The 26,355-nt window shown below is 34.1% G+C and overlaps 1 protein-coding gene across 18 annotated transcripts in view; it reads left to right on the top strand.

Annotated features, from left to right (window-relative positions):
- Tlk (Tousled-like kinase) overlaps positions 1 to 26,355 on the top strand; it is a 475,437-nt gene that overhangs the window by 311,925 nt on the left and 137,157 nt on the right. For 8 of the 18 annotated variants that reach the window (XM_072536709.1, XM_072536705.1, XM_072536702.1 and 5 more), the window contains one exon: positions 25,684 to 25,713. The exons of 8 other annotated variants lie outside the window; for them this stretch is intronic. In XM_072536709.1, the coding sequence (XP_072392810.1) occupies positions 25,684 to 25,713 (30 nt within the window). Of the gene's footprint in view, positions 1 to 2,914; positions 3,150 to 12,198; positions 12,364 to 25,683; positions 25,714 to 26,355 lie in introns of those variants that run through there. 2 more of the 18 variants (XM_072536720.1, XM_072536717.1) reach the window with 2 other exon arrangements.

Here is a 26,355-nt window from a genome sequence, read left to right as displayed (position 1 = left end):
AAACGAATTTATGGAGAGTAGTGAATCGATGTGAAGACCGCTATTTCGTGCCGTCTCGTGGCGCTTCTTCTGTGACGCTCGTCTCAATTTTTACTATATAGAAAAAGCCAGTATAGTCGCTTCAAAAAGCACATTCAGAATAATTCAATAAGGAGAACAAACTACAAATAATAATAATAAATCAATTCAGAATAACGTAAAAACGGAAGATTCAATTTAAAATGGGTATTGGTAAAGAGAGTTACGACTAAAAGCTAACGGATTAAGCAAAATGATATGCTCACTTTTTTTAAGAAAAAGTCTGCGATGAAATCAATGGTTCAGTTTAAATTAAATTTGTAATTGATTTTTAAAATTAAAAAAAAAAGTATGAATTTTTCAAAGATATGCAAAATGCAAGAATAAGAAAATTTCTTTTTTGATTATTCTTCTAAAATGAAAACTATTATGGATATTGTTTTTTACGTTTAAAGCATGAACTAACTACCTTTCTCGCCCTTTTTAGACTATACAATCTAAAAAAGTTTAACATGTCTTAGAGCCCTGATATTTGACTCCAAAATAAATTTTAGAGCAATAAAATATCTTGCAAATTTAGGAAGTTATCGTTAATACACATCCGGATATGATTGACTGGGAGAATAAAAGTATTATACCCATTGATTGAGAAGAGTTCTTGTACACTCCAAAGTTCAAACATGCTCCGGTGAGAAAAAACTGTTGCTAAGATAAGATGTTAATTTTGATAAATAATTATGGATTTTCTCTGACAAAAATTTAAGATAAAAAACGTGTAAATTGTTCTTTTCTATTTTCTTGTATATAATAGGAGTAGAAATAACAAGCTCATTAACAAAATAGAATTCTAAACGATTTTTGACAATAGGTAAAAATATTTCTGATTTTAGGAATCTTTCATTTTGTGCTTTTAGTTATAATAATTTTAAAAATTTTGTCTGTTGTTCATAACTGTTTTTAATTTTCGATAAGGGATGATTTTAATTATTATTGGACATTACAATCAATCAGAAACTATTTGCACATAGAAAGGAAATAATTTATTTCTTATAAATATACTGTTTAAAAAATTGTACAATATTTTTTTCTAAAATTTCGTCATAAGTTGGTCAAATAGTTGAAACACTACAAATTTAACTTTACTACAAATGTTATTTTGTACAATGTTTCTTTTTGTAAATTTCCTCATCACAGAGAGATTTTTATGCATGGAAAAATTACAACATTTCTTAAATTAAATCCATACGATCAACAAACATTTATTTCACATATTTAAACGTAATTCATTCTAAATAATGCTGAAATCATTAATTTTTCAAAACGTGTAGTTAACTTAAAATTAAAAAGCTTTTAGAAATATGTAACTTTTGAGCAGGGAGGAACCTTTCAAATTTTCATCAAAATTAGGACAGTCCGCAAGAATTCTGATGTTAGGAAGTATTTTCACACTAAAACATTCTTTATAGCGGTAATAAAAATATTCCGCTTAATGACAATAACAGATAATGTCAAAATAAAAGAGATTTTATAAATAGGGACAATAAAAATGTTCCGTGAGATCAAAAATAAAAAGAAATCAATATTCGACGAGTAAAATTCCGTTTCACAACACATTTTGATTAGCAACAATGGCACAAAAGATAAAAACAAAAATTCTAGTAAATAAATTTTGATTATACGTTTATGGCTTCAAAATAACACCCACACACTAAATTTGGAATTAAATCTTACTTTGCCAATGGATATAAATATTACGTAGACCCACAGTATAGAAAAAATATCGCTGCTACAAAAATATATAGGAACATTAGAAAATTAGTGCAAGTTCCTTTTTCTCTCAATCTTTTGAGTATGTATAATTCCAAAATATAGTCGATAAAGTTTAAAAAACCATATTTTTTATAAAATATACTTGCGTTTTGATTTAATAGAACAGCCAAAGCCAAAACAAAAACGGACCAGTTATTATTCTTTATTTAATACAAGATTCAACACAAAAATCACAAAACACAAATAGATTCAAAAATAGTTCCACACTGTCTTTAATTATTTCACCACTATTCACTGATTTCAAAATTATCTTTTTATGTAATATCCGAAGTTCTTATAATACGATTAACATTATTTGAAAGTAGTGTAGTTGAACATTTTAGTGAACACACAAATTTAATTTCCAAAATTGTTGTTAGAAACAACAAAGGCTTTATTCTCATAAAAAGACGTAAGAATCCGATAAATGATTAATTAATGAATATAGGTATTAGTTTTTTTTGTAAGAAATTAAATATAATACGCTAGCGAACACTTGTTCAAAAGTCCAGAAACTAAACACATAAAAACCATCCGCGTTAGTATATTGTAAAGTGATGTTTTGCATAATTTTAACATTTTTAAATGGACTTGCAAGGTAGGTTGAGAACGCCATTTTTATGAACGAAAACAACGAGGGTCTACGAAGCGAGATGATTCGATACAAATAAAGGCGCACAATTCAAAAACAATTCACATATAGCCTCCGGTTCCGGTTTTTTGAGGTCGAGAGCACTTTTGCGATTGGACAGATTAGTTAGAGTTTGGTCGTTGAACGCTCCACGCGGTTCATCCTCAATCGAACGGTGTATTCAGCAGTTGAAGAAAGTGAACGTAGTAGCCTCATTCTCTCTGGTCTACGGTCAACGGACTCGACAAGAATCTCGCGAACTAACCGACCGTACGCTTCGCAACAAAGCGATACTAACTCTCCGCCCGCTAGACGTAGAATGAAATGCTCGCGTCGACGGGAACACGGCATTCCTATCTGCTACTCACCGATTAGTGGCAGCGTTGCCACATGTTCGCCGCAGGACCATGAGAATATTTCAATGTTAATATCACCGCTACACATCAGATTCATGTCGAGTTTAAAGTTAATAGTGTGTATGATAGCGGCGTTATAATAGTCGTTTAACGAGTTTTTGTCGGTTTTATGACAAAATAAAGTTAGTTGCATTATAACTCAGTTTTTATATGTGATTAAATTTGTGATTGTTACTGTACCTAATGACTAGTGTGCTTAACTCCTTAATAATATTGGATCACTTCTTTTTAATATAGAAGAATGGTATACCACTATAATGACGTTATTATATAAAGTAAGTAGTCTATATAAATTATTTAACTACCTATCACGTACATTCTGCAAACTGTCAGTAACCCTGTATCCCCTATAAACATATCCCCTATCGACCTATGTAGATGTACACAATTTTAACTTACACATTAGCTGTAATCAATTATACAATAACAGTAGCGATGATAGGTATTTGCAGGCTTTATACCATGCCCGTAAAGTACATAATAAAAGAGATGTTCTAACAACGCCTATTGTCTTGCTAAACAAATTATATATATTACTTATGTTTACATTCGTTGAAATGTATCCAAACGTAACAAATACATCATCATTTAATAAATCAGGGAAAACCTTCTTTATAGAAGATATCTTAAAATTCGTGTGTATTAGAAGGCAATGCAATACGAGGACTTCTTCCTGCCCTTATCGCGCGGAAAAGGTATGCAGAGGATCTGTTAAACCATTCCCTCAGGTTTCTAAGCCATGGCGTTCTTCTTCAACCTTGCCCGCTTCTTCCGTATATATTGCCTTGTATTATTGAATACCTTAATTTGTATAATTCTCCGATGCACCCAGATTTCAAAGGCTTCAAGTTTTCTTAGAAGTGTGTCCGTTAAAGTCCAACTTTCGACACCATATAAGAGACTAGAGAACATCTTACTAATCTAATTTTCAATCTCAAAGTAGTATTGTTTCCACAAGATTTTCTTGATCTTGAAAAATTCAACTTTGTCCTTCTCTATACTTATTTTAATTTCTTTGCTCATGTCCCAGATCTTATTTAGATTACGTTTTACTGACAACCATCGCCATTGTCTTTGTGGTGTTTCAAAGAAGGACTGGTTTACAAAAAATATAAAGAAATAGAACAGCCGAAAGAAAAACATTTTTAATTTATGTCGAAGAGTGAGGAGCTGGAAAAAGAAAAATAGTAATTACGGGGCGAGAAGGACACTATCGTAAGTGTCATTCAAGGGAACAAAATATGCGTCCTACTATATTTATTGGGAATAAACCTCAATTTTAATTAAAAATTGGTCAATCTCGGATATTGTTCTATAATTAATATGCTTTGAATAATATGAAAAATGAAAAATTCCAGTGCATAATACTAATGCTCATTGCCAAAAAAAATCGAAAACCGCCTGGATCTGACAATCTTCCAAAATACGTAATAAAACTGATCTACGAGAAAAACGTGAACATCCTGAAAGACTTCTTCAACACCATTTATAATTATGATAGAACTGGAGAAACAAGGAATGCACGTGAAGATAAAGAAGAAGGCATATTTTATTTTCCTTTATTTTACCTTCTTAAGAACATTGGTTGATACGCTATTTGATTATATACTAAACAGTTTTAATCACTGTCATAGTTTTATGCCCTTCCAGAGCAAATTACCATTAACAAATAATAACAATGTCATCATAATCTGCAACAGCCAGGATGTTCGTACTATGTAAGGAATGGACGAAATATGTTTACTCTGTAGACACAAGAAAACATAATAAGCATGTGTACATAAGTGTGGACTGAATAGCGGAATCAGTGTTTATATTTAAAATATAATTTTTTTCTTTCATTCTTGATTTTCATGGCCTTGCCTTGCATTTTTAGATATTGTTGTTTATCATCTTCGAAGGATGTTGGTATACGAGTACATACTCTTAAAATATGTTTTCTTGCCACTTTATATTTGCTGACTCTTGCCCGCAAAAGAGAATGGACATTCGTTGAAAATGTTTCTACACGCTCTAAATATTATGCGATAGTATCATCCGAATTTAACTGAAAAATAGCGATGTAACATTTTCAATTTTATAATGGTTTTGTATACACTCTATTGAAATATTAATAGTCAGGCTTAGTACAATAAAAATATTGAATGTTTTAAAAACATGCCAAAACGTGTTTATTTGGAAGAAGTTATACATCGAGTTCTGTAGTAAATGAATCGAATTGTTACAAATACAATTCTTCCCGCAATTGATCCTACCTATCAAGATTCAAAGTTTATTTCTGAGAAAAATAACCGAGTTAGTCTATTTAATAGCGGAGTTAATCAATGTCCTGATATTTTGTCTAAATACAACAGATGAATGAACAGCTGAATCAGCAGCTAAATCAACGATTGCTGCAACGAAGCAAATACTTTCATCTTACAAGCATCCATAAAAAACTGAAAATTCGGCTAAACGAAGATCTGGACTACAAAGTAAATGCTTAACTTGCATAATATGGAACAAGAATGATAACAGCCCAAGAAAATGAAATTATATGGTGTTTGATAAATAACGAATTTTGAATATTTTTGATGCTCTGATTTCAAAAATGTCTTCTTTTTTTTGAATGGATTGTATAACTTTAATTTCGCTCGAAAATATATACACAAAAACACCTGGAAATCACCAGACTGACTTGATATAATTCTATGCAGATAGTTGCGGCGCCATGTAATGATTACAGGTTTCTCTATCAGCACTGAAATCCTGTTGTATTTGGCATAAGTAAATTACAATTTTTTAACTACTTACGCAAAATTTCACGTTTGTCATTTGGAGAATTACTTCATTAGTTTTTAATGCAGAAAATATTTTGTCTAGAGTAGGAATTTCCTTATTAAAATAAAAAGAATGAACTGTAAATCTTATTTCTGAATTATTATATTCATTAAATTTAATTCGTTTTCGACCTCAAAGATGTGTCTGTGTCTGTGACCTGAACCTCACCCGAGCGTTGTTTTTAACGAACGATCCTGTAAACAGTGAATACTCCTGTCATACTTTCACAACGACTTATTGCCTCCGTCAGAGACAATGTTTTTCTCAAATACTCATACACATTAGACATGGTTCATGAAAGAAGGGTATTGAGAAGGATATTGGGACCCATTTGCGACAATGGTATGTAGAGAATAAGGTTCAACTACCGCTTATTATATATTACAAACAACCCTCTATAGCAAATTATTCAAAAATACAAAAATTGCGCTGAGTAGGTCAGTTACCTTATAAAAATGGATAACAAGATCAAGGAAGAGGTGGATAGACGAATTGAGAACCAGTGCTAGAAGGATATTGAGGGTATATAACTTGGAGGGAGCACCCGAGGAAAGGGATACTTGGAGATGTTGGGAACGGCCAGGGCCCAACTTCGACATTGGAGAGAAAACCGAATGTTTAGGAAAACAAGGACAACTATATTGTGCGAATATAAACAATTATACAGCAATAGGTTTTTAAATTTTACATTTTTAATTAATTACAATTTTTAAATAAACACCTTTATATTCCTTGTTACATATAGAACAATAACATTAATTATAAAATCCAGAAAATTTATCAGCATACTGATTTATAAATATAATTTTAATATTGGACAAATGACACTGCAAAATACCACAGAAGTTTTGTGAATGGCAAGTTGAATTAATAGTATAAAAAACATTGTATTTCTTCAACCAATCTATAATTTGACTGATTTGGTCTGATTTTAACCATTTAGCGGAAGGTTGTTTATTCAGGATTTCAATATGGTAGGGTGCGTTGTCTGTGACAATCAAAGATGGATATTCTAAATTAAGAAGTAATTGTGTACTTATCCATTTAATAAATATTGTACTATTCATTTCATCGTGATAATTTGCAGTCAAGGATTTGGAACAAAATAACAAACTGACGTCTGAGATAAAACCTTTTGATGAACCACAATAAATCTTTTTTCATCATAACCACCTGGTTTACGTACACTTCTGCTGTTGTCATTCTGCCACGATATCATTTTATTTCCCCTAGAAAAAATCTACGTTTCGTCTAAAAATACAACTTCTCCTGAATATGTACTATTTCCGTTCCCCATGTATTTACGTAAGAAACACGCTCGTTGTGCTGCGACATAAGTTCTTTTAATTGATTCTTTCATTGATCAAAGCTTCACGGGTTACATGTTTCTCTAAAAACTTATTTATTTTAACATATTACTATAACATGTTAAGTCCTACTCGTAATTCTCAACAGATAGTTGATTTACTTACTACCTATCCTGGTACATATTGTACATTGTATTTCGAATTTCCATTTTATTGCCCTCAGGAAAATCAGTAGTTTTAGTTTTTAAACGAGGTCCAATTTTTCTCGGAGAAGATAAAACAGGCTTGTTTTCTTTTCTTTTTCGTATATTGTATACTGTTTTTTTTTCGCCAATTTAAGTGCAGCTGCTACCCTCTAAAACAAGGTTAAAATATCTAAATCTAAATCTAATTTAAAACAATAATAAATTTCTAATTATAAATATTTTGTTATGTAATAAAGTTGGTAAATAAATAATATTAATAATATAATATGTGCTTGTCATCATTAAAGCTTAATGTGCTTATAATAATAATATAAAATAATAATAGTGCACATTTGAAAATTTTACTTTTTATACCTCTTGACAACGGTTCCAACGTTCTCCCATTCTCGGGTGTTAATGACGCGTGGGTAAAGAACCATGGACTAAACTGTACATCGCTATATATTAAACTTAGCTATCTACGTGTAACTAATAATAATTGGGTAGGTATACTTTTATCAGTATAATGTTATTGATTGAACAGTATACAACTACGTTTCTAAAATTGTTTGTTGTGTTCTTCCAGCTGCGAAGATGAAACAACGTTGATCGAAATAATTTAGAGGAATCATCTCTAGGGAAACTTTCTAAGTTAACTAAAAAAGTTTTCCGTAAACACATGAGACCATCTGAAACTCATCTGCATGGTTCGTACATTATCACGATAACGGAGAATATCTAGAAATCAGTCCTAGATTTTTTTTATTGATATAAAGAGGAAAGGGAAATTTTTAACAAAAGTTGTTTTTAACTTGTTTTATACCTATTAAAACATGAAACTGTGGTAAAATCGTGCTGCTGATGTTTTAGTACAACGTAGATAACAACATGAACTTTTCACGTTTCCATGTTGGTTCTGCAACATTTTTAATGTCATCGTTCCACCGCATTTGGGATCTTCCTCGTGATATCTTCGCTCCATAAGGTCTTTAACTCCATATTTTTCTGTTCCATCTACCATTGCCTAGGCGTCAGTTGTGTTCAGCCCATTCCCATTTCAATGAAGCTGCTTGTTGAATAAGGTCTTTTACTTTTGTTGTAATGTTTTGTTTTATCTAATTGATAATGTATAAAGGAATCGAAATTGAACCTAGTGTCAATAATAGGTAATTGCTGAGGCATGTTTTCTGCAGTCCAAATTATGAGACATTTAATGGATGACAGAAATATATTGGAATTACAATGGAATATCAAACAAATTAATTTTCTTTACTACAGCCAAGCGTTTGAAACGCTTTTGTAATCTTTTGCTGACTTTCATAATACAGTTATCGTTTGTCTTGATATAGTGGCACAACTGGCTCTAGGAGTTTCGTTCATATCGAAACCCGGATCTTCGTAAATCGTTTGTAGTGATGGTATTTAGTGAGTTGTTTTTTCTTGTAAAAATAACTAATTGTCGGCTTAATATTTCATCAATTAGGAGTGATCATCATCATCCTCCAGCTTCAAAAGCCCACTTCCTGAACATGAACCTCTTCCTCGTGTTTCCAACCCAGTCTATCTTACGCTGCTCTCACCCAGTTTTTACTCTTCTCTTGTCTTTCCTTGGTCTCTATTCCAATAAGTTCTTTGTCCATCGCCATCTGTCATTTTAGCTATGTGTCCTGCCCATCTACATTTTAGTCTGGCTATCCTTTTGAAATCAACACAAAATGTCCAAAATTTATATTTACACAATGAAATTATCGATCGAGTTAGCAAATACAAATATTTAGGCACTTTTATAAATGAAGACAACGATAGCTCAGCAGAAATCAAAATAAGAATAGAAAAAGCCAGATCCATATTCACTAAAATGAAGAGAGTGTTCTGCGGAAGAGATTTGAGCCTTGAAATGAAACTTCGCCTGATGAGATGTTACGTACTTTCTGTGCTGTTCTACGGAATGGAGTCATGGACGTTGAAAAAGATTGATACCAAAAAATTAGAGGCATTTGAACTGTGGATGTATCGCAGAAACCTGAGAATATCATGGACCGAGAGAGTCACAAATGTCGAGGTCTTGAGAAGAATGAATAAAGAAAAGGAAGTCATATTTACGATCAAAAAACGAAAACTGCAATACTTGGGACACATTACAAGAGGCGAAAGATATGAACTGCTTCGAATAATTATGCAAGGGAAAATAGCAGGAAAAAGGTCCATAGGAAGAAGACGAAACTCCTGGCTAAAGAATCTACGGGAATGGTATAGCTGTAGCAGCAACGAATTGTTTCGGTCAGCAGTTTCGAAAATACGTATAGCCCTGATGATAGCCAACCTTCGGAACGAAGATGGCACTTGAAGAAGAATCCTTTCGAAGACCTCAGTCACCTTGGTTCTTCTCCATATCTCTTCATTTTTTATTTTGTCTCGCAGCGACGTTGCTAATATGGATCGCTTCATTCTTCTTTGTTGACTCTCAGTTTGGTAGCGGAGGCTTTTGTTAGGCATGTGAGCAGCTCACCTTTAAAATATTCTTTCAGTTTTCCATATGCTGCCGACCAAAGACCGACTCTTCTCTTCAGTTCATGGGTCTGATTATCTACGAGTTCTATTTCTTGCCCATCAATACTGATGTTCTGGTTGGGTACCAAATTTGCCATTATTTTTGTTTTCGAGATATTTAAACTAAACGCAGCGGTTAAAGATGCACAACCAATTAGAGCTTCCCTATAGGTTCTAATTTTACAGCAATGGTGTATTAGCATTAATTGTACAATTAATAATCAAAGAGACTACTGAAGCTTGTTATCACTGGATAAGAATTTCATCGTATTGCATACATTTTTACTTGAGTATGTCGCTAAAACTTGGACTTTCTGATCCTGAATCTCTATATTTAAGAATTACACTACTATTAATTGGTATCGGTTTTATATCAACCGTTCAACGATTTGAATTAAACACAATTTTCAGTTAATGTGTCAATTTCATTAAAAACGTTGATTATAAAATGATTTTCATTGTATAATACTTATTATGCTAGATAATAAACACCGACCGTAACAGAACATACAATTATATTCCTAATAATCATAATGTAATATCCTGCCAAATATATGTTTAATTTGAATTCAAAAACCTGTTTATCTACTTTTTGGATGTTTTACTATAGGTTTGGCCTTCAAAGGAGACACTGTTTGACATCAGTTCGGGTTAAATATTCGCTAAAATTCTGACACAACTTTCCGCATTAAATACATGTTAATTTTGTTCTGCTGATTACGTCAACAACAATTATTTTTTTATGTTTTGGAATATAATTTGTCTACTACATGCTTTCTTTTATTCGAGGAAATAAATGATGACTATCAATATAATATGGGTATATCGATGGAAGATATATATAGATTTTTTAGAAAATATGACGCCTAAAAATGCAGAAAAAAAATACTAGAATATTAGTTAATATAACAGAAAGTGATGACATATAAAAAAAGTAATGGCAAAAGAAGCCTCGAAATATCTTAAAGGGATTAGCAAATTAAGAAAACAAAATATTTAGAAAACATTGGTAGGGAAGATACTAATCACCAGAGGACCTGATTAACAAAAGTATGACGGGCTTCAGCATAGCCCCGAAATTCCTCTTACAATATTTTAAGCAGAAATACTAGCAAGAGTGCCTGAAAAAAGCACCTCCATACAGCCAAAATATTGCATGTAGCAAGGAACGAAACTATTCATGACGAGACCAACGATAACGGAAGCAAATTATGCCAAATTATGGAGTGGCATACACTCTAGCGAAGAATAGCACACAATAAAACAGCCCTCGGTCACATCATGAGGAAGCATGCAGTTTGCAAAATACAAAATGCCATGATGGTCGGCAATATACGAAACGGATAGGCACTACAAGAATAAGAAGAAGAAGAAGAAGTAACAGGCTGTAATAACTATAGAGGAATATCTCTACTGAGCATAAAAATGGAAATAATGGAAATATAGAAATTAGAAGAATGAACCATGAACTGATAGACGTAATAAAGGGAGAAGATACCGTTAGGTTTATTAAAACGCAGATAGGGATGGCTAGGGATCACATACCGAGAAGGAAAAACTGATTAAGAAGGATACCAGATGGAAGTCAGAAACTGAAAAACCAAGGGGAAGACCCCGAGAGAGATGGGAGGACCAGGTCATGAGTGACATCAAATTACTGAAAGTGAAAAACTGAAGGAAACTATGCCAAGATCGAGATGAGGGAAGAAAATTGTAATGAAAGCCAAGTCATACAACAAACTTTGACAATGCACAACAAGAATGATTCATCGCACTAAGGACTAAGCGAATCAGAGAGCTCTAATTGCTTGATGATTATGATTTATTGCATCTTTTAGCCAAGCTTTACTGAGGGCTCTGAAGTCTACAACGTGTCTACAGCTTGCAAAACCTTGTTTATGGCTGCTAGGGCATAAAGGAATTTTTGGTAACATTAACAGTGATTTCACAATATTCCTTATTCTTAAGATACCTAACATCTTCTATCGAAGGTTGTCGATTGCTTTGACAAATTTAGTTCTATCCACCGCTTTTTTAAAAACTATTGTACGTCCAAATCAGTCGCATTATCTAATATTCTTAAGCCACTTTACTTTTCTATGCCTTGGTTTTATTATGTCTTACCTCTCAATATTACTGTTTGTATTAATATTACAAACTAATAAATTAATTACAAATTAATAAACCTTGTTTTTGGCATACAAATTATTTACATACAAATATAGAGAAAAATTTCCATTTTTCTGCGGAAGCTGATGTTTTCAGTAAAACATTAAAAATTGAAAGCTCGTAACTTTAATTAATTTCGAGAGTATAAAGAAAAATCGTGTTAATGGCAACTATGCTGCGAACGTTGTCGAAAAATAATCCAAAGTCTGGCCGAAGCCGAAAGAGCGATGTCATGCGCGGTACCGCGACGGCAAACGAGCGCGGCGCCAGCTGATAGCTGAAGGCAGTGTTGCCAGCCAATGGCCTCGATGAATGGCATTGCAAGGTCTGTCTCGGTGCAGTGCAGTGCTGGTGTGGTGGATATGTAGACATGTGCGGTGCTAGCAAGTTCGAGCGCTATGGAAGGGCTCCTTCAAGCTCTCCTGGTCCAGCGATATTGCTACAACTTCGGCTACCAGGTAGGATAACCGGGATGTGTCGCATAAAATGGATCCTAATGTGCTACAAACACGTGCTCCCGACGCCCATAGGCTTGTTGACCTACTCTCAAGATTCTCATTGATTTTACACGGCCAGACACAGACGTTGTGGGGGATTTAACTAACGTGCGCTCTGCTCTACCGACAGGCGACGCATTTAATTTGTTGGTTGTTGGGTTTTGGGTTATCTCATATCTGCCTGCCTCGATTTTAACTCCCGGTTATTTGATAGCGCTTCGGTTTTTGAGGTTAGATAATGGCGGATCTCGCACTCCGAGCGTTATTTGCAGTTGTTTACTATTTACAATGCCAACTTCCAATCCGTAGCATAGGTTATGGTTCTGTCACTTTACATGTGTGTATTTGACAATCACAAATGTCAACAAATTCTATGTTTATGCATGTGCTGTCAATTCATATATACAATTCTGTCTTTACACAGTTCACAATAATTTGAAAGTTCGTATGGTCTTTTTGGATTTCTGTGTATTTAACATTTGAGTTTATGTTTAATATTGTCTTTATAAGAGGTGGTAATAAAACAATCTTCAGTCATTTTTTATTTATTTATAATTCTTTTAACAAATATTTTTATGTGCTCTAAAAGTTTCCGTTTAAAAAGAAGTGAATTGATAAATGCATTTTTTCATTGTGAAACTTAATTTAATAGTATAATTGAATAGATTTTTTTATAAATATTACAGAGATAGTGTTGTATTCAAACCATGAATATTTTGTTATATAGCTGTTGTATAAATATATGTATTTAACAATTCCATTTTGGTTAGAGAACTATATTTTTGCAAAATGACTCCAGTTATTTCCGTTTTTCTTCTCGTTGTCTGTTTATCTGCTCAAATAAATGTCAAAGTTCTGATTTCGGCTTCATCGTTTTGTTTATTGGATAATATCAGCATAGGTATTGTGAAAATACACTTTTACACTGTGTTTAGTAAGTACATTACGTTCAAGTACGTGATTCTTTTTAGGTTATACTTTTTGTAATATTTAGAATTTTTTAAACCTTATTTTGTTTGGTTTCTTGTTTTGTAGAAGAGATACGTCAACATTAGTGAAATTAGTCATAAAACATGTCGCTGCTAATCTTTATCATTTATGCGCAATTACCAGTTTTCTATAATATTTTTATATGTATCTACACCTTCAGATATTCAACATTTATTACGGAGTGACTATAAATGGAAAAATACTCGAATTAATCAAACATGACGTTTACTGCACCTTATCATTACAAACTGAATGTTTTTATAATGTTGCCATAAATATACAAAATAATAAGACTTTCTTTTGACTATATATATCCAGTGAGTATACACATAGGTAGAGTATTGTATTGACAGTTTATTGTCTTTCTTACAAATTTTTTTTGTAGTATATACTGTTTCAATTTTTACCCAACATTAGTTTTTATAATCCATTAAGAATATGTGTATTTAAGTATATTAGATCCTTGACATCTTTTAATCCACTTGTATACTAAATTTGAAAATGCATGACACCACAGTTTTTCTTGTTTAAGCCAGGATTGCACGCCTCAGTGGTCGAGAACATATCGATTAGATAGCATCGTTCGGATTAGATAGCATTTTTCTGCGAAAGCTGATGTTTCAGTAAAACATTAAAAAATGAAAGCTCTGCAAATTTTAATTAATTTCGTAAATATAAAGAAAAGCCGTGTTAATGGCAACGATGCTGCGAAAATAAAATGAATGCCATGCCAATTTTCTTCACATCGATTGACTTACAATACAATAATCCTATACATATTTGCTGGGGTTTTCTTCCTGTTCGGTGCTTCTGTATTACTTGTAGTTAAAAGTCTGTAAATTGTTGTTTCTCCAACACCGGTCTTGATTGAAACTATGCTTATAAACTATAAATTTTAATCGTTTCTAAGAAACTTTTTATACCTGAACATTTTCTTTAGGTACTGTAAATATAAATATCCAACTTTTGCCGACTGTACCCGAAATAAGAGCAGTGGCGTGATTATACCTTTTTAATTCTTAGAAAGTACCTTCTGCGATACATAAAATAAAAATAAAAACGTTTATTGCCGTAATAAAATTTACATGTCACACCTAAGATATTTCAAAACTTCAGATGTCATGCCTTCTTTCTTGACATCCTGCTTTTGCACCGCCTACTGATTAAACGTCTTCCTCTCGGATCTTGAATTTTTCTATCGTCGACTCCTTGGCTTCTTTTTATGTAGGTACTTGTTTTCGGCATCGTACCTACTTTCCTGATTGGCTGTTTTCGGCAACCACCCGGCTAGACCCTGATCATATGGTCGATCAGTCTATGAGTCGATCTAAACATCCTCTAGATCCGATTATTGGCTAGGATTGTCTTAAGGAGTCTTCTTGTGGCTTGGTGGAAGAAATACCTGATTGTATCCCTATCCCTATTGCATTGATGATTGCATTTGTAATCCGTTCTTCCCTTGTTGATCCGTCGATGATCCTGTAACATGGCGTCTCTGTTGCTTCAAGTTTCTTCCAGTTGGACTCCGAAATGGAGCTCCAAACTGGGACAACGTACAGCATTACCGATCTAACGTAGAACTGGTATAACTGGATCTTCTTGGCCTTTGTTAGTGGACTGGACCTAAAAATATACGGAAGTATTAGTTTCTAGCAGTGTTTGCTTTTACCTTGATCTGTTGTGTCTTTCTTGAAGTTGAGTTTCCTGTCTGGATCTGAACTGATTCTTCTGACTGGATCCTGTTTCCTTCTATTGTTATTTCTACCACTGGTGGACTCGTCTCCTGGGTGAACATGATGAATTGCGTCTTTTGGGCGTTGATTTTGATCTTTTCCGTGATTTTTCCGAGGTGATTGTCTATGTTTTGGGCTATTCTTCTATCATCCTTTTCTGTTGCGTATATCGCCGTGTCGTCTGCGTAGACCGCTGTAGTTGTTCTTTCATCTGTTGGTAAATCTGAAACAAAAATGTTGTATAAAATGGGCAAGAGTATACTCCCTGAGGAGTCCCTTGTATTTCTTGGATTGTAGACGTCTTTTGGTCGGCTGAAATTTGAAATGTTCTATTAGTTAGATATGTATCTTCTTCTTCTTCACTGGCTTTACAACTCGGGGTGAGTCTTCGCCGCATCAACTATCGCCCTCCATCCTCTACGATCTTGCGTTTCTATTTACCATTGTTGTACCCCAATTCTAGATAAATCGGTTCAACATCATCCTTCCATATTTTTCTCGGTCGGCCTACTGATCTTCTACCATCTGGTCTTTCAAAAAACACTGTCTTTAACACTCGTGTCTGATCGTACCACGTGACCTGCCCATCTTATTCGGTTTGCCTTGATATGTCTAACTATGTTTTCAGTTCCATACAGAGTCCAATTCAGCATTGCGGCGTCTTCTCCAATCCCCTGTGAATTCATCTCTTTGAGGGCCAAATATTATTCTGAGAACCTTTCTTTCAAATACTAGAAGCTTATTGATTTCCCGCTGGTTGAGAGTCCATGTTTCACTGCCATATGTAATAATTGGGCGAATAATCGACTTGCACAGTGTTAATTTAGATTTTCTCTTCAGCAGCTTCGATCTTAATAATGTTGAAAGGGAGTATAATGCTCTACTTCCCGCAGCTATCCTTGCTGAGACCTCTTTTTCTATATGGTTGTCCGCTGTGATTATCGCCACTAGATATTTAAATTCCTTTACTACTTCGAAGTTGTGATCATTAATACTGATGTTCTGTCTAACTCTTGGTCTTGGATTCTTGGTTACTACCATGTATTTCGTCTTTTCTTCATTTATTCGGAGACCCAGACTAACTGTTTCCTGCTCGAGCTGTGAAAACACCTCTCTCACGTCTCTTGTAGAATGCGTGACTGCATCTATATCAGCATAGGCCAGCAACAGTTTTGATCCTTGATCAGCAAATCCTTCTGTCAGCTTAGACGATATTTTGCTTATTGCATATTCGAAAGCAAAATTGAACAGCAACGGTGACAAGGGGTCCGTCCCCCTGCCTAAGTCCTGAATTTATACCAAATGGCATCGATGTTCTGATCTCAAATGGCAGATATGTATCACATATATTAACTAAATAATGAAGTAATCTAGCTCTGTCCATCTTGTAGATTAGTGTCTTCTTCCAGACCGTGTCATATGCCTTCTTGATGTCCAGGATGGCCATTCCTGTTTTCTGTCTCTTGTTGAATCTTATCTTCGTGTCGCTGACGACTCTTGCTAGTTGGAGTTCGCAGTTTCTTCCTCTTCTGAATCCGTACTGGTCCTCCTGAATGATTCTTCTTTTGCATGCTTCATCAGCCTTCTATAGATTATTTTTCCAGTACTTTTCCTAGTCTTTCCAGTAGTGATATGGGCCTGTAGCTTTCCGGGCTTCTTCCGTCTTTTCTTGGTTTTAGTAGAGATATGATCTTGGCGTGGTTCCAGTTACTTGGAAAATGTGCTTTTCCAAGCAATATTTAAAGATGTAGTACAGTTGTACTATTATCTTCTTTGAAAGTTCCTTGAGGGCGATGTTGTGAATTCCTTTTGATCTTGGAGCTCTGCTTCTTTTGATACTGACGAACTTGGATAATTGTGTACGACTCGGTACGAAAATAAGAATGTACGCTGGAACTGGCCCTTGAAGTACTCACATCATCATCATTCAATCTTCGCTTATCCACTGCTGGACATAGATCTCCCTCATAATTTTCCATCTATTTCGATCTTGTGCCTCTTGCATCCAATTCCTATGACAACGTTTTAGATCGTCAGTCCAACGTGTTGGTGGACGACCTCTACTTCGGTAGGCATCATCTCTTGGTCTCCATTCCAGTATCCGCTTTGTCCATCTATTGTGTGTCATTCGAGCCACGTGACCTGCCCAGTTCCATTTTAGTGTTGCTACTCTCTCTACTGCAGCCACTCCAGTTCTTTGTCGTAGCTGGCGATTTGGGATCTTGTCTCGTAGTGAAACGCCCAACATAGCACGCTCCATCGCCCTTTGACACACACGGATCTTTTGAACTGTTCTCCTTGTCATGGTCAACGTTTCGGCACCGTAAGTTAACACTGGCAAAACACACTGATTAAACGTTTTTCTTTTAAGGCATATTGGTATATCAGACGATTTGAAAATATGGTTCAGCTTGCCGAAGGCTGCCCAAGTCAGTCTTATACGACGGAGAAGCTCAACGGTTTGGTTATCTTTTCCTATGCGAATCTCATGACCTAGGTATTTATAGTCCATTACCTGGTCTATCGATCTTGTTCCTACGCATATATCTTCGCTGACTACAAGATTTGTCATCATCTGGGTTTTAGATATATAGAAGTACTCACATTATTGGTTTATTAAAATTACAAGTTTTGAGAATGGAAAAGTCCAAATAATTTTGAAATTCTTCGTTACTGAAATTACGTTGGAAATTATTAGCTGTGTTATAAAAACTGGGCTAAAATTTTCAAAATGAGACATGATTTTGTCATGTACCAATATTTATGCGTTTGTTTTAGCCTCAATCAATGTCTGACCTCGATTTTTTTGGATGTTCTATTGCCGATTAAGTATTGTTCTTCCATTTGGCTATATACCTTGCTATTTCTACAGTTCTCTCAGTCTTTCTATATGTTAATTCCATTCTATTTTTGGCCTACTCGTTTATTTCTTATATCCTACGTATATTTCTTATAATCTTTTGTATGATTCCCATTTTACTGTATCCTCTATCTAATCTTAGTGTTTATCAGTAGTGGTTTAACTTATAAGGTTTGTTTGGATTGTACGGTATTTCCTTTTCCATGCAGTGTCATTTTTATGGAATACTGTTCTTTTCTGTACCCAAAAGTTGCACCTCCATAAGTTTACCAATTGTATAATGTAGAACTTTTTAACGTAGTTATATTGTTTTCAAAATATTAATAATAATAATTATAAACATTAATAGACTTTATTTTAATTTTTGGTTTAAGAATCAAAGTCAAATATGGAACCATTGGTTTCGCAGTCAATATCTCAACCACACCACACACACACATGTTTACAGTTCAAATTATTTGTAAATATTATCGGAAGTTTATGCTAACAAATATATTTTTTAATAAGGTTTTTCTTTGACAATAACTAAACCATTTTATACACATTTATTAAATTAAATACTCTTCTGGTTTACTGAATGCATAACATAAAAGATCATGTATGTTTTGATCAACCCTGTATTAGAACATGGGCGTTTAGTATGACCAGATATCGCATAGAAACAGGAAATATACCTGAAGTTTCACGAACCATGTGTTTTGTTTGCCTCGATCCGGTTGACGCGAGGAACAGGATCGAAGAGAAAGAGACAACACGTGAAAAGAATTACATGACCAACTGTGCCGTTGTAGAGCTTACTAAAGCCAGAAATAATTTTATAATAATTATTAGTTAAGACGTCAAAAAACGGTAACTTCAACTACAACAAATGCTAACTGTTAACAATGGGTTTGCGCATATTAAGCGTGGGCTTGGTAGGCAAAGAACTGTCTAAATTAATTCTTTAATAAGACTCTACTTGAAGTATACATACTTTAACCTTTTCATCGTTATATGTTAATGTTTTCGTTAATAATATACAGTGATAAGCAGAGATTACTAAGAATTAAGTATTGAGAAGAGTTAACGAGAATAGGGAATTACTAAAAACCTGTTAATTATAGAAAAATATCTTATTTGGTCATATATTCAGAGGAAGTTTATATACAATACTTCAGCTGATTAATTTCGAAGGAGTGTAAGGGGAAAACAAGTTGCTTGGTTAGAAAACATTCCATATTCGATAATTTTGCTAAATGAAAGAATGCAGGGGATGGCCGAGAAAGCGGTGGGGGGATAATGTGGATAAGGACGCAAGAAAACTCCTTTCTAGTCTACTTTTTTAACGCTTTATCCCATGTTTGTCATGGCCTTTCTCTTTTTGTTTCCTTTTGTATTTTTGCTTACCATCAAGCAGTCAAAATAAACAGAATCGAATGCCGTCTCTTTAAAAGACCCTAAAAAACCTAATCTTGGGGTTAACTTGAAATTAGTCCCAAAACTTTTATTTCCAGCTATCCTTTGATGCCAAGACTACGGTCTTCCAAAAATTCGTGTTCTTAGTTTATTTTTAAATAGGGTAATATACATCTTTAAGTGAAATGTTGAGCAGCTCTTTTACGTATTGTTTGAGTGTTTGCCTACCACTTTCCCTTTTGGTTTTCTTCTTCTTAAGGTGCCTTCTCCATTACTGAAGAATGGCTATAACTACAGCAAATTGCTCTCTACATCTTTTAGTTGTAGATACTTAATTGTTTTCTACATCTTGTTAATGCGCCACTATTCGTTTTGGTAACATTCTGATTTTACGTTTCTAAGATGGACCTCTGAACATATGACGATCTACACAGAGTCAATCCCGACACGTAGTGTAAATATTTTTTAACAAACGAATGTGTAATAATGAAAATATTTTTCGCCATCACACAATACCGGCACCTTTGTACATAATGCCGCAAAATTGTTAAATAAACCATGGTGAACGGTACACAATTGGTTATGTCAAATTAAAGGGTTGCTACACATATAGCGTGCCTCAGTTTTAAATCATTCACCACACCTTTCCTCGTTCTCGCAAAGCTAGTTCTCCCCTATGACAAAAGATCAATAACGTGGAATTATTTGTTATTAGTCTACAACAGGCTTTTGTACACTGATAGAAAGGGTTAGAGAGCTTTAAGCAAGGATAATGATTTAATGTAAATACAGGTCTTGTTGTGTATGAAAATTAAGTCGGTCTAGACGATCTCTGTGGAAAGTGTTTTTAGGGATTGCCGAAGGATATTTGTTTTACCAAAAAATTTTAATTTAAAGGTTCTAGAGAATGTTTTTATATTGGATACATTGATTTTTTAAATTTATTTGACCCAATTACATATCTTTTAGTGTTCTAAACGCAATTGTGAAAGCAATAATAAGCTTTTTGGAAAATCTATGTGAAAAAATGTACTTGTATGTAGAAATTAAGGACTTCTTACAAAAGAAATGGTCATCTAAAGTGTTTAATTTGGCTAATATGGTAGTAGTGACATGGTTGAAAATATTATCAACATTCCTAAGTCTGTAAGGAACTAACCAATGAATAGATATTTCCTTCATCATGCCCTACGGAATAAAAAATTTGGAGGAAGAAACAGAGAAATCGCATTATGAATGGTAGAGCTATACGTAAATAAAACATTGATAAATACAAACTTTATGAGGACTAAAAACTTTAAAAAATTACAGATAAAAGAAAGAAATAAATGACAACTTTCTCATGAAAGTTCCTCTTCGTCGCTAGTCATTTCATCGGGTCTTCTTCACGTAAACATTTCTCTCTTAAGTCCTGTGCCACACAGTCCTTCCATCTTCTCCTCGGTTTTCCTCTACCTGTCCTTCCATCAACTTCTAACAGCTCTATCCTTCATTCCACATAGTTTTCATCTACGTCTGAGATGACACGAAACCATTGCAGTCTTTTTTGAAACTGTGGTCAACCCGGCTCTTTCCCCAATCAAGTCGTTCCTGATCTCGTCTCTTCTAGTCTTACTCAACATCCACCATAACATTTTCGCTTTAGCCACCTCCATCTTCTTTTCGTGAATATTCTTGGCCATATTTCACTGCCGCACACCAACGTAGGTCTCAGCGCACCTTTGTATAACTTTCCTGTTAGCATTTCTCCGATTTTTCGATCACAAAATACTCCGCTCATTCGCTTCCAGTTAAACCAAATCAGCCTGTCTCCTGTGAAAAATTTCTTGATCTAGTGTCCCATTTCCGTTATTTTCAAAGACGAACCTTCGCTTCACAGTCCTCTTCCAAATTTTCATTATTTGCGACATTAATTGTATCCCTCTGTAGTTCTTACAGTTCTGAATCTCCCCTTTATCTTTATAACTCTCACACTCTCTCTCTCCGTGCATTGGGCATCCTTTCTTCGTCATATATCCTACTCATCATTTGCCACAAAATATCAACCCATTGCTCTCATAGAGCCTTCCAAACCTCCACAGGTATTCCGTCAGGTCCAATTGCCTTACCTTTCTTCATCCTATTAAACGCCTCGACAACTTCATCTCTCGCAAGACATTCTCATTTGGGGTCCCGTGTCCTTTATCTCTTCTCTGGTGTCCTTCATTTAGCAACTTTCTAAAGTTGCTTACCATCTTTGCTTTATTTTAACATCAGTCCTTAACACTCTTCTATCCGCACTCTTAATCTGCCGCACGTGTGTCAAGTGCTTTCGCGTCCAACTCTTCATAAAGCCGTGCAGACGATCTTTCCTTAGCAGTAGCTACAGCGCGCTTTGCTTTTCTTTTTGCTACCTTGTATATATCCTTATCTTTCCCTCTTTTAGACCCGTCATACCTCTTTCTAGTCTCTTTCTTCTTTCTAACCGTCTGTTTCACTTCATCGTTCCAACACCAAGTTTCTTTGTCTCTAGGAGACCCTTTACCATATGTCTTTCCTAGCTCTTCCTCTCCCACTTGCACCATAACTTTACTGTTGGCTTCCCACTAGTCATTTATTGTATCTTTTTCCTCAAGCTCCTCCAGCACTCTACTCTTAAAGACTATTGCCAAATCCTTAACCTTGAACTTCCACCATTGACTAGCTACACACTCACCCTTTATCACTTAACAGTTGGTAACCTCTTTTAGCTGACTTCTTCTACACAGCACAAAATCTGTATAAAAAAAAACAGGTTATATATCTAAAGACAAAGTTTTTCATTATTTACAACCCTTTATTTACCTAGTTACCGGTTATTTCTGTGACATTTTATATAGTTTGTTTTGTTATTAATAGAAATTATAAGGCCGATAAGATTTTTTACTGTCTTGTGTCAAATTATGATTCACTCTAATTCGGTGTACCCATTTATCGTCTATAAAAAAAATAGTTTTTCTTTCTTATTTTTCTCATACACTGCTAATTGCTTCACTATTTCTAGTTGCCTCATTACTTAGAGCATTTGATTTCCTTTTATTGTGTTATACACGTATTTAAAAACTAACTAAATTGTTTATATGAGGTTTTATGTTTCTAACAAGTCGTTTTTATTTATTTTAGTCCGAAAATTTGGTCCATAATCGATTGATCATTCTAAACCTTGTTTGGTATTTTCCAGTTTGTTCTCTGCGTATTTGTGTCTTGTTCTTTAACTCCGTGGAATCATGTCTGTTATAATTGTACCATTCGATTCTCACTAGTTACTTTATCAGCTGTTTAAAAAAAACACTTATGTGTTTTAATATGCCTATGATTTTGCCGTTTTTCTGTGATTGGATTAGATCTCAAGAGATTTGTTCTTAATTTAATATCGAACATTTGTGAAAAACTGTTCGTACTCCTTAAAAGGTAAATGTGTTCCATTGCATACGTTTTCTTCGTGTAAGTACGCATTTATTGTTAAATTGGTATACCTCTGAAGTTCAATGAAAGAATTGGATTTGTGTATCGATTAAACTGTTATGTTATTCATTGTACAGCCTCGTCAAAGTTTCATGACAATTTTACCTGTTTGGAAACCCACATGAGTGTACCTTCATTTCGAGCCGAGGCAAATACGTTTATGAAACTTAAACTTAACATAGACGGGCGTTGGGTAGGGTTAAATATTCTGATTGAATAGAGTACTTATATGAAGGTCATTCCGGAGTACAGTTGTATCAAAAAAACGCGCGTTAAGACAAAGAATTCCGAACCAGTCCTATTTACTTTCTTGCATGACGACAACGAATCAAAGCACGTATGTACTCGTAGATGTTCTGTTGGACCGCTATTCTTTTTGTATGTATTTTTTCATTCAAGGACAGTAGTTCGTCTGTTTCATCAACTATTTTAGGAAATGCTTAGTGACGAATCGGGCGGAAAAATTTTGACGCATTATTTCTAAAGATCTCAAAATAAAACAGAGTTTAGGGAACATAAATACAAACACTAAACGTTTCTATTTTTAACGTATTGATTAGTGAAATGAAGTTAGTAACAAGCATGATTGCTTAATAGTATAGCTATTTAAGACATCCGGTATATGAAGAATGAATTTATCTTAAATTTTACTTTTAATTTAAAAACTAAAACCGTTTTGAAAAACGTGCCCAAAATAGACTATTGCGTTTTTTCTTTATAATAAGTTGTGTTAGTATTGACTCATTTGTTTTTCGGATTTCATCCATCATAATATATAGGATTCTAAGCATTTGTCTCCGTTAGAGTTATCTCACACTATTGGTTACTTTCTGTAATTAATAAAATAATTAACATTTTTTTGTTATAACAAAGAATTATTGGCGTCTGATATTGGTGTAATATAATCTTTTACATTAGGCCTTTGGGCCTGTTCTTCACCGATTTTGAACTTGTAGTTGTAGCTGTTTACTGCCAGCAATCTTGCCACCATTTAAAGAGTCTTCCTATTGATTTGTTGTCTAATGGTTTTGTTCTCTCTCTGCTCATTCTCGTAACATGCTGATTCCATTCTCGTCTTCTGTCTTCCCCAACGTACTGTCTTGAATGTTACAGAGATCTGTTATTCGGTCGTTCGGTATTCTGCCTTTCAGTGTTTTCCTAGTTGAACTCAACGTATATAATTGATGTAAATAATTTTTTAAATATAAATCTGGAACTTCGATCACTTATTCACACTAGTTACCTTCATCATCTTGGCCAGCAAGAAATACATTGCATTTCAGCATTCCTGCTTCATCAGACACTCGGGCTGCAGTGTTTAGCGTACTTGGCAACAAATCTTTAACACTGCAGTGTTTAGCGTACAGAGATGCCATCTGCTTTGGTGGCAATGAACGAAAACGATTTAATAATATCGTTTTCTGTCGTCTGGGCTATACGAAATGTGTAAAAGATTAAATCTTTGCTAAAATTGGGCTACTAATAAATAAGGAAACGACAAAATACATGATAATTGGAGAAACAGGCAAGGAAAAAGAAGACAATTTCACATTGGAGATAGAAGGAGAAAATACATGCATGCTCAAAAGAGTTTCAGAATTTACTTACCTGGGTGTAAAACTAGATGAAAAAGGGCATGAGGAAGAGGAAATAAAGGCAAGAAGAGCAAAAGGAAACAAAAAAATATAGAGCATTGCGAGCAGTAATGAAATCCGAATATGTCTCAAGAAAATCAAAAACTAGAATCTACAAAACAGGCCTACAGCTAGATAAACCTGGGTGATAAAAAAATCAGAAATAGACCTTTTAGAAAAATGAGATGAGACAGGAAAATACAAAGAGTAATATATGGAGGTGTGAAAATAGATGGTCAATGGAGAAGAAGGAATAATTAAGAACTTGAGGAACTATATAATAAACCAAAAATAACGACGGTAATCAAAGCACAAGGAATAGGATATTTAGGATACATTGAAAGAATGGGAAAGGAAAGGAATGCCGAAAATGCTACTACCACGATAGTCAATACAAAAAAGAACAAAAGGTAGGCCAAGAAAGAGATGAAAGGGCAGCGTGTATGAAGACTTTCAAAAAAGTAATATTGAGAATCGGAAAGAAAAATCATTGGACATAAATCAATGGAAGGAAGTGGTAAAGAAATGTATGGAAGAAATGTAAGAAATATTAAATGTATTTTATATAAATAAATAGTAATTGCAATGGAACAATAAATGTTTCAGCCCTAGACCTTCAAGGCATGTTAAGCTTTATAAATAAATAAATATATATGTATAAATAATAGATTTAGACATCTGTTGGGCATCCGATACCAATTTCCATTTTTGAGTTTGTTTCACTGCCTTTCCCTGAGTTCTTTGGAGTTTATTGATTTTTTACTCGTTCCATTAACCCCGTTTTTGGGTGTTCCTCTCTTTTGCTTTTCTGTAGTTGATTCTAGTACTTCTTTTGTAGTCTATGTTGTCCCATTCGTTGAGCATGTCTGTCCTATATGAGCTGCTTTCGTTGCATATCGTCGTAGAAGAAACAAGCACATACCTGACCATGGCGTCCAAGTTCTGAAACGTTTTTATTATGATTTTAGTACCAGGATGATAATAATAATAATCCGTACATTTAGAATTCTTCCCCTTCAGTAATTATGTGTCGCATATGCATTTCGTATTCACCAAAGACTTTTTACTAACCTAACCATTGTATTAAATCACGTGCTTTTGTGTCATAATAATTGCTACATAACTTGTATTATATGAAACTTGTTTGGTATTATTTGTAATGCATATATTTTCTTCTTTTTTTCAGGTAAGTTTCCACGTCCAACTGGATACTCATGTAAGCATAGTTGAATATAGCAAACTGCATCACATCTTTTAAAAACAGAAGTGATGGTGGACATATATCCTAAACGTAAATGAAATATTTTATTTTTGTATTCTTAATCATTTCTAAATGTTTCTATTTCATATCACAAAAAAACGGGATGTGGCACTCCGGGTGTGACCGAAGAGGGGAAGCATAACTTTATTCTCGTATACGCACGGAGTGATGGTTTTTAATTTAATTTAATTCAATTCAATTTTATTTTGTCTTTTTTTTTTATTTTAATAAGAAACACGCATGGGACTGCGTTTACTACTCCACGTAGAGTGTAGTCGTGCGATATATCGTTACATTGCGTTTCTTTTTCAAGAAAAATATGGATGTAAATGTCTCAATTGTGCTAGTGTTACCCTGTTAGAAACAAAATAATTTCACTCCTAAGCAATGTTATCATTATCAATCGATTTTTATGTAAATATCACAGATTTTCGACGTGCTAATAGGCAATGATAAAAAGACTGACTAAAAATTATGTTTACATTTTCATCAGTATCCATTCACGCCTAGTTTGATATGCAGTAATCTAATCTTATGTTTTAAATAATGATTTGAACGTATCTGAACCGTACTTTCTATTATGGCAACTGCAGTAAA

This window comes from Diabrotica undecimpunctata, chromosome 7, assembly GCF_040954645.1.
Source record: "Diabrotica undecimpunctata isolate CICGRU chromosome 7, icDiaUnde3, whole genome shotgun sequence".
NCBI lineage: Eukaryota > Metazoa > Arthropoda > Insecta > Coleoptera > Chrysomelidae > Diabrotica > Diabrotica undecimpunctata.
Note: the sequence above shows the minus strand (reverse complement) of the source record. Positions and strands in the feature narration are given on the sequence as shown.